The sequence below is a fragment of the Cherax quadricarinatus genome, chromosome 30 (assembly GCF_038502225.1).
Source record: "Cherax quadricarinatus isolate ZL_2023a chromosome 30, ASM3850222v1, whole genome shotgun sequence".
NCBI classification, from domain to species: Eukaryota; Metazoa; Arthropoda; class Malacostraca; order Decapoda; family Parastacidae; genus Cherax; species Cherax quadricarinatus.
Genome location: NC_091321.1, coordinates 12,195,585 through 12,213,357, shown reverse-complemented (window position 1 = coordinate 12,213,357; position 17,773 = coordinate 12,195,585). Strand labels below are relative to the sequence as shown.

The 17,773-nt window shown below is 38.0% G+C and overlaps 1 protein-coding gene across 1 annotated transcript; it reads left to right on the top strand.

The window, feature by feature from the left end:
* Positions 1 to 2,644: 2,644 nt before the first annotated feature.
* Tbcb (tubulin-binding cofactor B) lies at positions 2,645 to 16,673 on the top strand. Its single transcript, XM_053781875.2, has 7 exons — positions 2,645 to 2,801; positions 5,977 to 6,109; positions 8,428 to 8,574; positions 10,455 to 10,548; positions 10,825 to 10,967; positions 11,608 to 11,729; positions 15,774 to 16,673. The coding sequence occupies exons 2-7, from the start codon at positions 5,990 to 5,992 to the stop codon at positions 15,886 to 15,888; spliced, it is 741 nt and encodes a 246-aa protein (XP_053637850.1). The 5' UTR covers positions 2,645 to 2,801; positions 5,977 to 5,989; the 3' UTR covers positions 15,889 to 16,673.
* Positions 16,674 to 17,773: the final 1,100 nt, after the last annotated feature.

Genomic DNA, 17,773 nt, shown 5'->3' with positions numbered 1-17,773 from the left:
TTGTTGTTAGTGGTACACATATTGCCTCTGCTCCCTCTCTCAAGACCTATGGAGAGATGTTATCCGGCCCCATCGCCTTTGAGGCTTGCTTAGCAGCCTCTTCACTTCTTCCTCGGTTGTATGTATTGTGTCCAACACTTGATACAGAAAACATCACCGTGCCCTGATAGACTTAGTTGTGCCGCCTTAGGCTAGTTTATTGTACACCAGCAGTGCATCCTGTGAGTGGTAGAGCAAAATACAGGATTACTGAGGTCACACTGGGTCTTTGTCAGACACCACTGGGCATTGTTACATCACTGGAAAGAAATAATAGACATTTAATATTTTACAATTACTTCATAGTGTTATACAGCGCCTGGGGGGGGGGATGTGGAAGGCATTCAGGCTTAATTCGGGGAACTGGAGCACAGATCCAATTCCCTAAATCAAGAGCCCCTCACCAACATCAAGGAACCTTCCTTGAGGGGACAATTACTTCATAGTGTTAATATACACAAACAGTAGGAAGTCTCAAAATTATTACCACTAAAAAACCTTTGGTCGTAACTGTGTTGAAATCTCTACAAAAAGTGCTCATTCATCTAGTCTATGCAAAATGTGATACAACCTCAAGATTTCAAATAATTTAATCATTAACAATGAAGGCTTTTCCCATATGTAAGGTTTGCATGGAGGTATCTCTGAAAGGTTGGATGTTTGGACTCTAAGCAGCGCTGTATGACCCTTATGGGTTTAACGCTTAGTTATGATTATAATAATAATAATAATAATAATAATAATAATAATAATAATAATAATAATAATAATAATAATAATGAGCATGTGGAAAATTACATTTACCTGGATGTATCTCATTAGATACATACAAGTAAATGGTAACAAAGATAATTATTATTTATCAAAGTTACAGAGAGACAAGTAGGAATTTTTAGGACACCTAGGTCGCAAAAAATGTCCCCCTTCGATACCTACCATTTATCTCTCCACAAGTTGCTCTAGACCTATATTAATTGCAAATGAAATGTACATCACCAGGAATTCTGGTAAAATTTAATACAAATATGTGGACTGTATATTAAAATTAATAAATGATTACATATACACATTTATATAACAGAAGGAGAATCTATAATCATAACACTCACCAATTAGTCTGGAGATTACTGTGTCATGTACAGAACCCCCCTCTACCCAAATTTATGATGATAATACTGGCCAGAATTACAAACATAATTTAAATAGCTTATCTGAGGTTCCTGGAGCTGTCCTGCCCATCTACTTAATATTCAAGTTATGCAGGACTGCACATCCAACAATTTCGGCTCCTATTTGAGAAGTTTTAAGCCCAATATAACCCCTAGAGCGACGAAAATTAAGCACATTACACTAACGTGCTTGTACCACATTCAAAAAAAACAATGGCGACTCCCCCCTGCCCCCCAGCGCAGGCGCAGAGCTTCCCTCTTGATTCTCGTTTTCATTTACAAATTAATTTTTATTAAATACAATGTATTACACTAATTTTCATAAAAAATACATGCTGGATTTTTCGGAAAATACATTATTTTCCACAGAGCATTAAGATATGCTCCAGTGTATGGCCCTGACTGTCAACACACTTTGCATTTTGTCATTGACATCTCCATACAAACCGTCTTGCTGGAGATGCTTATAACCTAGCCTTAGTCTAGCTATAATATATGGTAATTACTGGCCTAGTTACTTTTTCCATAGATGTTTAATTCGACACATTTCATTATGGATAATGGATCTGCTAGTTCATATCTATAATTCTACTTTCTTCAAGTTTGTTGGCTAGTTCCTTTCTGACAATGCTTCGCAAACTTGTTTGAAAAAAAAAATTACTCAACATTCTCTTTACTTAATGAGTATTTAGCTAATTCATTAACTTCGTCATGCTGCTGGAGGCCTATGGAAATAAGTTAGACAGTCCCCGATGACGTACTGACTTTCTTGGGTTATCCTGGGTGGCTAACCCTCCGGGGTTAAAAATCCGAACGAAATCTTATCTTATCTTATCTTAACTGTTCTCAGGGGTTATAAAGGAAGGTAAAGAGGAAATTAGCAAACCATTAGCTATTTTTTTCAACATCACTACAAACTGGTATAGTGTAAGATAAGTGGAATATGGCAAATGTGATACATATCTACAAAGCAGATAGTTCGTTAGCTTCGAATTAAATGCAAATTATGTGGTCATGCATATAGTCACTTTCTTGAATACTATTGAGGAATACAGAGACAGACAGTATAACAACCTATGTGACATGTCAAGGTATCTTATTAATGAAAATAAGATACCAGATATACTAAGCAAATTTCCTAAATTTGCTTGTAACAGATAAGTGAACTGTAGATATGTAGATATAAATCAAAATGTACACCTGTTAACCTTTTGGGGCCTAATTCCTAGGCCTTTTGTATATCCATATACTCTTGTGCTGCCCTCCAAAGGATGGATATAGGATGCACAATAAACTAGCCCCTTAGGTGGCAAAATCTAAAAAAAATCTATAGACCAATTAGCCTAACCTCCATTGTGGGAAAACTGATGGAGTCAAGGTTATTCCGTGTGTATAATATGCCATTGTAATTCTCACATAAATGTAAAGGCAGCAAATTTAGTAAAGGTGTGAGACCCAACTGGGAATGTTAACAGTGAGTCAACCTCCCGCAGCAGCAGCAGCAGCAGTGTGATTGATCCAACACATTCCTGCACCTCACATACACCACGCCACCCTCATTCACACCTCATTCCTGCTGTAACTCACATCTTGGTAAGTCACATTCCTACGGTAAGTCGGGTTTCTTTAGTAAGTCAGTCCTAGAGTAAGTCACTGCCCTACAATAAATCACTCCCAAAGTAAGGCACACTCCCCCCTCACTTATAGGATAACTAACATGTGTGTTACACGAGAGCTCCGTGAGTGACAACGCTGGATATCACATTTACCATTCAGTAAAACACATTATTCAAATTATTTACCCTTGGTTGTTAATAAACCTTCCCCATGATGCAACCTACCATAGTACTAACTATTAGGAATCTATTTTACTGCCAGGTGAACTGCTGGGGCAGCAGTAAGTTTATTTAGGCACAGATACACATAAGTACAATTATAGTATATACAGTTAATTACCTAGGATAACCTAAAAAAGTCAGTGACAAGGACCCCAATGGAAATTAGTAACTGACTTTTTTTAATTATCCTGGGTAATTTAAACATATGCTGCTATGTATGAGAATTTATGCTGGAGTGACTTGCTCTAAACCCATGTTGCCTTGGGTTGTGTAACTGATGGGTATTGAGATGGGTGGCGATCTTGCTTCTTAGAACCATTTCTAAGATTTTTATAATATGAGACGTTAGTGCTATTGGTTTGTAATTCTTTGCTGTTGCTTTACTGCCCCCTTTGTGAAGTGGGGCTATGTCTGTTGTTTTTAGCAGCTGTGGGATAACCCCTGTGTCCATGCTCCCTCTCCATAGGATGTTAAAAGCACATGATAGGGGCTTCTTGCAGTTCTTTATGAACATGGAGGTCCATGAGTCTGGGCCTTGGGCAGAGTGCATGGGCATGTCATCACCTTTTCGAAGTCATTTGGCATCATGGTATTATCAGATGGATTTGAGTGTGCCAAATTCTGCCCCTCTCTAAAAACCGAGTCATATTGGGACTTGAGTAGCTCACTCATTTCCTTGCTGTCACTCTGACTTTTTTGGGTTATCCTAGGTTCTTTACACATGCTGCTATATATGATAATCTATGTAACTGTATTTGTGCATACCTGAATAACTTACTAAGCATTTATTCTCTAGGAAAATCTCAAAGTATATTGCAGCTGACAACTTTTAATCAAAATTTAATTCTATAGTCAGTGATGAAGTCTCCTCTGCTTAACTTTTTTCAATCATTATTTACAGCTGTAGTACTGACAGCCACTCAGCAGAACTTAGGTATAAGTTTACATTTTTTCAATACATACAACAGTTTCCACAAGAAAGGATTACCTATTCTGTGCTCCTATATAGGTTGCATGTGTTGCAAATTGTAAAACAATTATCATTGCATACTGTGGCTTTCTTTTGTGCTTACCAGTGTTTGATTACCTGGAGTTTACCTGGAGAGGGTTTTGGGGTCAACGCCCCCACGGCCCGGTCTGAGACCAGGCCTCATGGTGGATCAGGGTCTAATCAACCAGGCTGTTACTGCTGGCCGCACGCAAGCTGACGTACGAACCACAGCCCGATTGGCCAGGTACTGACTTTAGGTGCCTGTCCAGTGCCTTCTTAAGATGGCCAGGGGTCTATTGGTACTCCCCCATATGGATCCTGGGAGGCAATTGAACAGTCTTGGGCCCCGGACACTTGTTGTGCTGTCTCTCAGTGTACTCGTGGCGCCCCTGCTTTTCATCGGGGGAATGTTGCATCTCCTGCTGAGTCTTTTGCTTTCATATGGAGTGATTTTCGTGTGCAGGTTTGGTACCAATCCCTCCAGGACCTTCCAAGTGTATATTATCATGTATATTAAAATGTAAACTACATACATTTTTTGTACTGCACTAAGAAATAAAATGTATTTGTAACTACCTTGTTGACTTGAACTTATTGTACTTATTATGTAAATTGTACAATACAGTGGACCCCCGGTTAACGATATTTTTTCACTCCAGAAGTATGTTCAGGTGCCAGTACTGACCGAATTTGTTCCCATAAGAAATATTGTGAAGTAGATTAGTCCATTTCAGACCCCCAAACATACACGTACAAACGCACTTACATAAATACACTTACATAATTGGTCACATTCGGAGGTAATCGTTATGCGGGGGTCCACTGTATTATAATGTCTGTGTAATCAAAACAGTTATATGTTGGATCTATGGGGATAAGAATTTTTTTTTGTTACAAAAAAAAAAAAAAGTATAACCTAGAAGTTAACTCAAAATATAGGTCAGGTTAGTTGAATAGCCCATGTTTACGCTGAAATCCCAGCAGCTTAAGTAAATACTATACACCCTGTCTTTTCCAAAATATATAAATTGGAGAATTAAATTCAAAATGGTCATTTAACATATGCGTAGCATTCCATGAACACACCAGGTGTTTTTTCTGTTCTGTTCTTTGACTCTAATAAGTGCTTCCAGGCTCTTAACGTTACCAGCCCAGTTGCATTAATCCACAAAGTCAGATTACCACTTCCATACAAGCTTTTTCATAACTGCCTGTTTTCACATACTACTATTCCCCTCTGTTGTCTTGTGGCATGCAGCTGACTGTGGAGTACATTTTATCTACTGCATATTTTTGCACACGGCTTTGGCCTTTCTGCCGAAGTTTTTTTTTTTATATTGCTAATTTGGGGTTTTTGACTGATGTGAGTTATTTTAACCTGCTCAGAACTCTGGCAGACAAGAGCTATACATCCTGATCCTGGGTAAAACTGAGCAAGTGTAGTACAGTATCAGTGAATTAGTGATAGAATCAGAGTAACTAAGTAAGCAAGTTTATTCAGGTATACACAAATACAGTTACATAGATTATCATACATAGCATATGTGTAGAGAACCTAGGATAACCCAAAAAAGTCAGAGTGACTTATTTCCATTGGGGTCCTTTAAAATTTACCTGAAACTTTATGGCTGTTCTATCTAGTGTTCCTGTTAGGACAGGTAAGTAGCCTAATTGTAATGGAGCACATTTTTTCTGAAGTCTTCATTTACCTTAATTAAAGATTACAGGTAAAATATGGAGAAATTTATCCCACTTTGGGTATTGAAATGTGTGATTATAAACTTTTGTGTTTAGTTTGAAAACTCACTCATTAACACATTGTACCTAAAGTTAAATTTGATTAAAGTTACCCATGTTAGGTTCCACTTAATGGCTAGAATATTGTCAATGAAATTAACCAAACTACTGCTTGCAAGTTTGTTTTTTTTTTTAATTACAGACATTGTTACACAATGGGTGATCAATACCAAGTAATAACTGCCCCATTGGTCAATGTACGCATTACAAGCAACCTGAATAGCTTCATGTCAGAGAAGCGGTACGACCGTGGTTTAACTATTGGTGATCTCAAGGTAAGTTTCTTTCCTCAAGTTGCTGTTGCCTTGCAGAATTAACTGTTAAAAAGTCTGATTTGAGCTGAGAATTTTTTTTTTTTTTTAATTAGGGATAGGATACCATATTTTTTGCAAATACTAATACCCTCAAAATTAGCAGACACTGAATGATACTGGTATCTGTACTATAAGAATTAGCCAATATTTGCTGATACTTTGGTACACCCATAATTTTAATTATAATATAGTGTACTGTTCTAATTTTAAAGTTTATACTGTATTATATAATGTTAGCAAACAAAGGAGTAAATAGACCTCTGTTAAAAGTGAAAATAGTGACATGCTAAATGAGCAGGTGTTATACACTGAGAATATTTAAATTTAGGTGAAGTAGGGGTAAAACTTTCATGTCTGGAATGAGATCTTGTTAAATATAAAAAGTTGGAAGTGATGGAAAGCATGAAAAAAGCTATAAGTAGAAAGCAACAGAGATGGATGGGCTTAGGATGGAAATGACAAAATACAGTGGACCCCCGGTTAACGATATTTTTTCATTCCAGAAGTATGTTCAGGTGCCAGTACTGACTGAATTTGTTCCCATAAGGAATATTGTGAAGTAGATTAGTCCATTTCAGACCCCCAAACATACACGTACAAACGCACTTACATAAATACACTTACATAATTGGTTGCATTGGGAGGTGATCGTTAAGCGGGGGTCCACTGTACAGCTGAAGCTTACTCTGGAATGGATAGTAAGTTTATTCAATGCACGTAAAAAATTAAATGCCCAAGAGTTGGAAGAGAGCATTTGTGGGTGCTTTATAAAAAGGAAGAGGGACAAAAAAAATTATAGGTAAATACCAGATAACATTTTGACTAATTGTGGTTAGAACTGAATACGAATGAGTGTGAGTTGACAAACTGAAGAAGTGTGGATTAAATAATTTGTATTTAAGCATGTAAGAAAGATAAAGGAAAGGAGCTTTGTTTTCCATTAATAGAATTGAAAATTTACTCTAAAAGGGTGAATTGGCAATACGTGGAATAGGTCAAGACCTGTTTGAAGCTGTAACGAGGTTGTAGGAGAATGAGATACAAGTTAGGGCTTGTGCAAAAGAAATGTTGTTTTCAGTAAGAATGTGACTTGAACAAGACTATTTGAGTATCATGGTTGTTTTAATATATTTTGTAAAAGAGGCAAGAGAAGCAAAATCCTTAAGAGCTTGCATATCCTGTTGCAGCACAAGCAGGGGGACGGAGGTAGAGGATTTGGTGGTGGGAGGAGCAACAAACGCCACTTTAGAAAGTGAGATATTGTGCTATGGAATTAATTGGGTTGTGTTGCATAACATTAATTATTTTGCCCCCATCCACTAGTAATATTGCAAAAGGTAGAAAAGTACTACACTCCCCTTGAGTTTGTTCTGCTGTTGCCTCTGGATTAGTCTCGGTGGCTTTCCTGTCTGACTTGCTATTTTATGACTAATTTGGCATTGTTTCAGTGCATAACATGGGTATACTTGTTGTAGTGGATTATATGCACATTGTTAGTGTTTTGTGCACTGAGGATATCTAATGCTCCTAAATCCATTTGTATGGTGCAGGAATGGTGTAGCCACCAATAAAAATCTCTTTTGCTTTGGTAGTTGCCCTAATATTGTCAGTTGTTTGGGTAGTAATCTCAAGTGCTACTTGATATGAGTGAATTGAAGGTGGTGATGGCAACCTTGTGGAAAAAGAATTCCTCTGTGTTCACTTTATTGTCTAAAGAATTTATGCAGCATCTCTGCTTTCTTCTCTGCTTCACTTAATGAAATATCAAGGAGACTTCGGTTTAGTATATGTATATTTTTGACAAGTACTGTGTATCCTGAGAAAGAAACCTATATGGAACATGCATTTGGTTTGTCATGCAAGTAGCGCATCAGATTATCTTTTGTTACTTGGTTTTTTGTAGACCTTGGATTTGTGTTGATGTAGTGTATTGTCAATTTATCAAACAAAGGGAGGAAATTTTCTATTTCTTCCTTCAGAGCACAATAAATAGATAGCTCAGCATTATTCAGCTTCCCTGAAATACTTTGTTAATTACTGTCAGTTACTTTACAATGCTTTAGAGATGGAGTAAGGTGGAGTCGTATATTGTTTGCCTTATAGGGGAAGAAAATAGAAACCTCACTCCCTTCAAGGTAACTTTATATAAAAAAAGCTTAAAACCCATAAAGTCAAGGTCTTGAGAAAACCAGCCAGTAAAGACAACAGGGTAAACTTGTCACCTATAACAAATTTTGTTGGATAATGGCAAATCGTGTATAAACTGATATTTCTTACAGGGTCGGCTTGAGCTTGTAACTGGAGCCTCTGCTGGATCAATGATTCTGGAAGTTTTTGATGACAATGACAAACTAGTTTGTACCCTGAATGGTGATGATTCTGCTCTTTTAGGATCCTTTAATGTGGAAGAAAACTACCGTATTCATGTAAGTTTTGAAATGGTAGATCATTGGTAAAGGGTGAAGAATGTTAAATATAGTACTCTACTATACTGTACTGTACTGCAAAGTACATTCCCATAGTTGAAATACTAAAGGAAATATTGTGCTCAAAAGAGGTGATGGCATGTACAGAACTTTGCATCTTTATCTGATAATTTTTTTTAAGTCAGTAATAACCTTAAACAAGACAATCTTCAAAACAATTATGTCAGTTAAATAGTTTTGCAATACTAAGCTGTAATTGAAAATTAAAAAAAAAGTGTGTGTGGTATTGATAATGGTTAGAAAAAAGTAGGTTATCTGGAGAAAGTCATGGGTTGCATTAAGAAACTAAGGATATACCATATACAGTGGACCCCCGGTTAACGATTTTAATCCGTGCAAGAGGGCTCATCGTTATGCGAAATAATCGTTATGCGAATGAATTTTCCCCATAAGAAATAATGGAAATAAAATTAATCCGTGCAAGACGCCCAAAAGTATGAAAAAAATTTTTTTTTACCACATGAAATGTTAATTTTAATACACACAAACTGAAAAAGGCATGCACAATTACATGACACTTACTTTTATTGAAGATCTGGTGATGATTGATGGGATGGGAGGAGGGGAGAGCATTATCTTCTTACTGTTTAGAAGGGGAATCCCCTTCCATTAGGACTTGAGGTAGCAAGTCCTTTTCTGGGGTTACTTCCCTTCTTCTTTTAATGCCACTAGGACCAGCTTGAGAGTCACTGGACCTCTGTCGCACAACAAATCTGTCCATAGAGCTCTGTACCTCCCGTTCCTTCAAGACTTTCCTAAAATGGGCCATAACATTGTCATTGAAATAGTCACCAGCACGGCTTGCAACAGCTGTGTCAGGGTGATTTTCATCTATAAAGGTTTGCAGTTCAACCCACTGTGCACACATTTCCTTAATCTTTGAAGTAGGCACAATGGATTCCACAACTGGCATAGGCTTCTCAGGGTTAGCCCCAAACCCTTCAAAATCTTTCTTAATTTCCATACTAATTCTCACCCTTTTTACCACAGGGTTGGCACTAGAAGCTTTCTTGGGGCCCATGGTCACTTATTTTCCAGAAACAGCACCGAAAACACTGTAATAATACGAAATATTCCGAGTGTATGCTTGGATGTTACCGCGGAGGCTGGCTGGTAAACAATGGGACGGCCGGCACATGTGAGGGCACATTGGACGCGTCTCGGACGAAAATCGGTAAGCGGGTTTTTAATCGGTATGCGCGGCAAAAATTTTGCGATAAAAGTAATCGTTATGCGGAAAAATCGCTATGTGATGCCATCGTTATGCGGGGGTCCACTGTACAAGTAGTTAAGTTGTTAGACTCGTATGGTATGAAGCCTGTGAAGTAAAAGAAAAGCATCACATTAAAGGGTTGAGTATGGTTGCACTCTCTCATTTAAGGTGTCTTGGTCATGACATGGCAACTGTATGTATATAAAAAGGGCTTTTGGCATGTACACCTAACTATTATATTCCTTTGTACAAATGTGTATCATGTTGAAATAAAATATTATTTTTATTATTATTATTATTTTTATTGTTATTAGCAAGGCCCCTTGAGTAGTGAAGTCAGTGTAATCTGTACTGTGTTAGTTACTCTGGGGCAGTATTATTTGTATGATTTTGAAAATTGGGTTTACAATAGGGGTACTGTGCTACATTTTCTTTATTTTTAAAAGATAATTAACTTAAAAAAACCCTTCTCCTGTATAAATTACTGAATTTAAAAAAAGACACTCTTGTTTTTCTTTTTAGGTGGCTGGTTTGTTGAAAAAAAAATTAACCTGAATATGTTTAGAGTGGCAGCACAGTAATTCTGGGCCTTGTTTATCTTTCTCAGGTTACGGATAATTCCAAAAAAATGGGAGAATTTGAGGACGTGTCAAAGGTTGAGAAATATGAATTATCTGAAGAAGAATACAGCAAACGAAATGGTTAGCCATTGATGCAAGCTTTGCATTAATAGTTTTTAACTGTAACATTTGCATTTGATTCATAAAAAGAAATGATTAAATACACCTCATTTGTGACTTACGTATAGTGAGAGTTATTGCAAGCCAGCTGTATAGATTCATTAATTTCAGAGGCCAGAGTAGAGTAATTGTTTCATGAATTCTAAATGGTATCCAGTCATATAACTGCATGTAGAGGTAAATTCTAATCACAATATTCAAAGATTTCAGTAACATATTTTGTATCACATTACACAGAAAGTGTACGTGCATTTATGGTGAAGAACAAACTGGGTAAATATAATGAAGAGGAACAACAAAAGCTTGAAGAGCAGAAAAGGGCTCTTGAGAGAGAAGAGGAGGAGAAAGCCTCAAAAATTACTGTTGGAAGTCGCTGCGAGGTATGTCATAACTTGTCTTTATTATCCTTTGTAAGGGTAATTTTTTTATTGAAAACTGTTAGTCTTGTTCTCTGAAATAACCATTTGTGGGAGGGTCCGAAGTTCTATGTTTTGAGGAACTTCCTAAAATGTGTGCTCTTGGAATTGACTAAAATTACACTTAAAGATCTACCAACAAAATTTTTTCTCTAGTTCTCTTCTTAATGGGTGTGAAGCATGGGTGATGAATGTTGTAGCGAGGAGAAGGCTGTATTTAAGCATGTACTGAGCAGTAACTTTAACATGAATTGTGGAATTCCTAAGGATACAGCATATGTTAGTTGGGTTGAAAAGTTAGGATGGCTTACAGTTGGGTATTGTTGGGTTGAGAGATTGAAATGGCTGTTACTTCCGCCATTGCAACCCTTCAACTCAGTATTAATAACATGCAGTGATATATTACGAATTGTTTTTGTGGTATGGTGGACAATTACTTTAAGCATACAGCATTTATTTCATAAAAAACCTTGACTATGACTAGTAATATGTGGTACTGTACCAGCACTTGCATGAGTTTATTTGATCTAATACAGACGTTATATAAATAAAATGGCATTTATTATGTGCAGAATCAGTTAATGTTTCTTTTCTTACTTTTTAGGTAAAAGTCCTGGGAGAACCTACGCGTCGCGGTGAAATCATGTACGTTGGGAAGGTGCACTTCAAGCCAGGCATATGGGTGGGCGTCAAGTATGATGAGCCTCACGGCAAAAATGATGGAAGGTAAAAAAAAAAAAAAAAAAAGAGTAATTTGATCTAAATTTTATGCTTCCTATTTTGTGTCCTTGGCCAAAAAGGTTGGGTAAAATGGGATAAGTCCTGGTGTTGTCTAAGACAGTACAGTAATCAGCTGAGAGGATTGGTCACTTTAATTGCTCTAGCTTTTACAAAATGTTTTCAAAACTGTTTGAACTCTAATCTTAATTAGCTTACCTCCCTTTAAACCTTGCTTCCACTAATGACATTTCTGTATACTGTATTGTATGTTTTCTTTCTCTTAATGCATTTTGAGATTATTAGCTTCCTTTGCTTGCTTTTCTCATAAAAAATATTTTATTTCTTATTTTATATTTTTTGCTACTAGTAGTATTCTAATCACTTTTGCATTGTAATTATTGTTGAACTTTGATGCTGCTGCTAATTTTTATATTTTTCTAGTGTTAAAAATTTTATTAATATGGTGTGTAAATAAGACTAAGTTAAGCACTAGGACTTTATGGAAATATTTTACACCCTGTGATCTTTGTCACTCGGTTGGATTGACAAAGCTGTCAGTGAGCAAAACATTTCCACAGTAAATGTCCTAGTTCAGCACCTGTCTTGTTTACATATATCAGTATTTGATACCATCTGTGGCATCTAAAGTAATCTTATAAATTTCAGATATTTTTAATACATTCTTTAATATTTGTACAGTGGACCCTCGCCTAACGATATTAATCCATTCCTGAGAGCTCAACATTAGGCGAATTTATCGTCAGCCGAATTAATTTTCCCTATAAGAAATAATGGAAATCAAATTAATCCATTCCTGACACCCCAAAGTATGAAAAAAAAAATTTTACCACATGAAATATTAATTTTAATACACACAAACTGAAGAAGACATGTACACTTACCTTTATTGAAGATCTGGTGATGATTGATGGGATGGGAGGGGAGAGAATGGATGGTGTTAATGTTTAGAAGGGGAATCCCCTTCCATTAGGACTTGAGATGTCAAGTCCTTTTCCGGGGTTACTTCTCTTCTTCTTGTAATGCCATTAGGACCAGCTTGAGTCACTGGACCTCTGTTGCACAACATATCTGTCCATAGAGGCCTGTGCCTCCCATTCCTTTATGACATTCCTAAAGTGTTTCACAACATTGTCAGTGTAATAGTCACCAGCATGGCTTGCAATAGCTGTGTGAGGGTGATTTTCATCAAAAAAGGTTTGCACTTTAAGTCACATTGCACACATTTCCTTACTCTTTGAAGTTGGCAACTTCCTCAATTTCTCTATCCCCTCCTCTGGAGCAGTTTCCTCAGGTCTGGCCTCTTGCTGTTGAAGATGACCTTGCAGCTCATCAGTGGTTAGTTCATCATTGTCCTCCTCCACCAACTCTTCCACATCCTCCCCACTAACCTCCAACCCCAAGGACTTCCCCAATGCCACAATTGATTCCACAACTGGCATAGGCTTCTCAGGGTTAGCCTCAAATCCTTCAAAATCCCTTTTGTCTACACATTCTGGCCATAGTTTCTTCCAAGCAGAGTTCAAGGTCCTCTTAGTCACTTCCTCCCAAGCCTTACCTATAATGTTTACACATTCGAGGATGCTAAAGTGATCTCTCCAAAACTCTCTTAAGAGTCAATTGAGTTTCTGTGGTCACTACATAGCACCTTTCAAACATAGCTTTTGTGTAGAGTTTTTTGAAGTTTGCAATGACCTGCTAGTCCATGGGCTGCAGGAGAGGAGTGGTATTAGGAGGCAAAAACATGACCTTAATGAAGCTCATGTCCCCAGAAAGTCACGCTGTCACGTCTGAAAGATGACCAGGAGCATTGTCTAATACCAGGAGGCACTTAAGGTCCAATTTATTTTCCAGAAGGTAATTTTTCACAGTGGGGGCAAATGCATGGTGTAACCAGTCATAGAAAAGGTCTCTAGTGACCCATGCCTTACTGTTTGCCCTCCACAGCACACACAAATTAGCCTCGAGGACATTGTTTTTCCTGAACACTGGGAGTTTGAGTGATACACCAATAAAGGCTTCACTTTGCAATCACCACTAGCATTAGCACACATCAACAGAGTAAGCCTGTCTTTCATAGGCTTATGTCCTGGGAGTGCCTTTTCCTCCTGAGTAATGTAGGTCCTGGTTGGCATTTTCTTCCAAAACAGGCCTGTTTCATCACAATTAAACACTTGTTCAGGTTTCAATTCTTCACTGTCTATGTACTCCTTGAATTCCTTCACATATTTTTCAGCTGCTTTTTGGTCCGAACTGGCAGCCTCACCATGCCTTATCACACTATGTATGCAACTGTATGAGAATGTATGAGAGTATAGCTTTACCAACGCTCTTATATGGGTGTGAAGCATGGGTGATGAATGTTGCAGCGAGGAGAAGGCTGGAGGCAGTGGAGATGTCATGTCTGAGAGCAATGTGTGGCGTGAATATAATGCAGAGAATTCATAGTTTGGAAGTTAGGAGGAGGTGCGGGATTACCAAAACTGTTGTCCAGAGGGCTGAGGAAGGGTTGTTGAGATGGTTCGGACATGTGGAGAGAATGGAGCGAAACAGAATAACTTCAAGAGTGTATCAGTCTGTAGTGGAAGGAAGGCGGGGTAGGGGTCGGCCTAGGAAAGGTTGGAGGGAGGGGGTAAAGGAGGTTTTGTGTGCGAGGGGCTTGGACTTCCAGCTGGCATGTGTGAGCGTGTTTGATAGGAGTGAATGGAGACAAATGGTTTTTAATACTTGACGTGCTGTTGGAGTGTGAGCAAAGTAACATTTATGAAGGGGTTCAGGGAAACCGGCAGGCCGGACTTGAGTCCTGGAGGTGGGAAGTACAGTGCCTGCACTCTGAAGGAGGGGTGTTAATGTTGCAGTTTAAAAACTGTAGTGTAAAGCACCCTTCTGGCAAGACAGTGATGGAGTGAATGATGGTGAAAGTTTTTCTTTTTCGGGCCACCCTGCCTTGGTGGGAATCGGCCAGTGTGATAATAAAAAATAAGTATGCAACTGTGATTTTTAAATTTCTCAAACCAACCTTTGCTGGCCTTAAATTCACTTACATCACCACTAGTTGCAGGCATTTTTCTAATTAAATCGTTATGCAACTTCCTAGCCTTTTCACATATGATCGCTTGAGAGATGCAATCTCCTGCTGTCTGTTTTTCATTTATCCACACCAATAGCAGTCTCTCAACATCTTCTATCACTTGCGATCTCTGTTTCGTAAACAAAGTTGCACCTTTGGCAAGAACAGCTTCTTTGATTGCCATTTTCTTGGCCACAATAGTAGCGATGGTTGATTGGGGTTTTGTGTACAACCTGGCCAGCTCGGAGACACGCTCTCCACTTCCATACTTAGCAATGATCTCTTTCTTCATATCCATAGTAATTCTCACCCTTTTTGCTGTAGGGTTGGCACTAGAAGCTTTCTTGGGACCCATGGTGACTTACTTTGCAGGTGCAATCACTAAAAACGCTGTGATATGAAATGTTCCGATTGTATGTTTGGATGCGACCATGGTGACTGGCTTGTAAACACTGGCACCCACGGGACAAGTGAGGCGCGCTCAGGCCGCAAGAGGACGCGTCTCGAACGGAACGAATCGCGTTGGGCGAGTTTTTTAGCGCTAGCCGAGGCAAAATTTTTGCGTTAAACTGTATCGCTAGCCGGATTTAATGTTATGCGATGCGTTCGTTAGGTGAGGGTCCACTGTATTTAGATTTATCACAAAAGCATGTAAAAGCATGCATAATGAGTAGATAGGTATGGCAAGAAATGGTAGAATGAATAATGGTGCATTTTCTTCTTTGGTTCACCTTTGCCATGGTAGGCAATAGCTTATGTTAAAAACAAAAACTTCAGTGGGTTTAGTACAGTGGTATCTTAAGTTACAGTGAGCTTGAGTTATGATAATTTTGAGTTAGAATTTACCCTCATAGAGGGATTTAGTTTAGTTATGATGAAAAATTTGAATACTAAATTAGAATTTTGTGTAATGGTTACTGAAACATTTTGTGCACAAGTATAATTTAAATTCCATTTTGCAGCATTGGTGGCAAACGCTATTTTGATGCTCCAATGAAGTATGGAGGTTTCACCCGGCCAGCATGTTGTGAAGTAGGAGACTTTCCTGAATTAAGTTATGAAGATGATGAGATGTAAACTAATTTTCTAGCCTAATTTTTATTGATAATCACTTTATATTTTCACACTGAAGATGCTTTTCCACTCGTCATACATAATGGAAAATTTGTTGTAATTGCATCGTGTTGTGACAGATAAGATTTGATGCAGAAGAATAAACAGGATACTGGGTGTAGTTTTGAAGCTCTTGTGATAACACTGATATGAGAAAACTTAATATATTTAAAATGCATCTTATATAGTGAATTGTCATAAATGTTTATTAATAATAGTGCAGCTGAGGAAAAGGTTAGCCTTCTTTTCAGCAGTGTTAAAAAAAATATATTCGAATGCCTTTTCAATTTGAAATAATTTTTTTGTGGAGTCTGGTTTAGGAATTTTCTGATGTTTGGTCATATATTTTTGTATTTAACAGTGCATTTTTTACTAACACAACATAATGAAAATTTCATTTAGCATGGCAAGAAAATTTTCTTGTGTAAAGTAGTAAATACAATATATGTCATTGTAAGAAAGTTTGTAAATGTTGTACCCTGAATAATTTTTTCAAAGATGATGGGGTTGAGAGTATTTTTAATTTTAATGTATGTAAAGTCATTCCACATGTCATTTCATTCCATATGTCAATTGGTCTGTGTTAAGTAGCCATTCCACACTGATTAGTGGTGACTATCGAAGAACAAATGAGCAAAATATACTGGGTAAATTGTACTTTTAATTCCTTTATTTTCAATGCTTATTCTAATATAACTGTAAATTGTGTACTGTACTATATTAGGTATACATTAAAGCACCTAATTTTTCTAGACATTCTGATTGAACAATCCCCCATATTAGTCCTTGATATCGAGAGTTTACTTCACCATAATGATTTGCCTTAGTGTTTGACAAGCCATTTTCATTCAAAGTGAACTATGTTAACCACAGTGACTGCTTGTGAAGGAAGGCATACATGATGTACTCAGATTTACTATAATTTTTTTTATTAATCAACTTTAACTGTGGGTGCAGTATTAGTCTGACATTATACAGGTATTTCATTATGGCCAAATAAATAGCTTTAATAAAATATGTTGATCAAGTGCAGTATAATTACAGGATTCCAAATATCATAAATCTAATTTAAATAAATACATAGGAAGACAGCCATGAGAAGAAAACCCCAGAATTACAGGATATATACTGTATACAACTTACAAAGACAAGCATCTGCAAGAGGGAGTAGTTAGAGCTAGTTGTTCTCTTCTGTATTTTCAAACTAAGAAACTAAATTCTTAACAAAAAGTGAGTTTAAATTGATATTTTTTTCTTAATTATTCAGTACTAATCACCTCTTCAAGGGGGGCTCCTTGGCGTGGTGAAGAGGCTCTTGGTCTGAGGAATTAGCCCTGTCGGTCTTCTTCCTCAGACCGAACCTAATTACCCCCCATTCTCCCCTCCCCTATCCCATCCTCCCCATCCTCCCCTTTTTCCATTCCTCCTCCTCCTCCTCACCCCTCCCTTTTGCCCTTCCTCTTTTTAGCCTTCGTGATTTCTCCCACAGGCGCGCTAGTTCCTAGGTAGGGGAAAGGACACCGGGGTCGATCCCATTCCGTTGAGGTTTCTTGGCGGTGGCGTAGTTTGCCGTGGAATCTGGATTGCCTAGGGATGTCCCGATCCCTCTCCGGTATCCCGGAGTAGCTTTGGGTGTCTTTTGGGCGACGGGTGTATCTCTGGAAGCCACCTTTCGGATTCCGGGGGTGGTGGCTGAAGGAGGTATGCTTTGTGGCGGATATCCGGCCGCCCTCTCTTTTGTCCACCGAGGTAGCTCGGCAGATGTGAGGTTGCTATCCCGGATTGCTGGTTTACTGGCATGAAGGGTAGGGTATGGCACGGGTTCCATGCTGCATCTGCGCTACTAGCG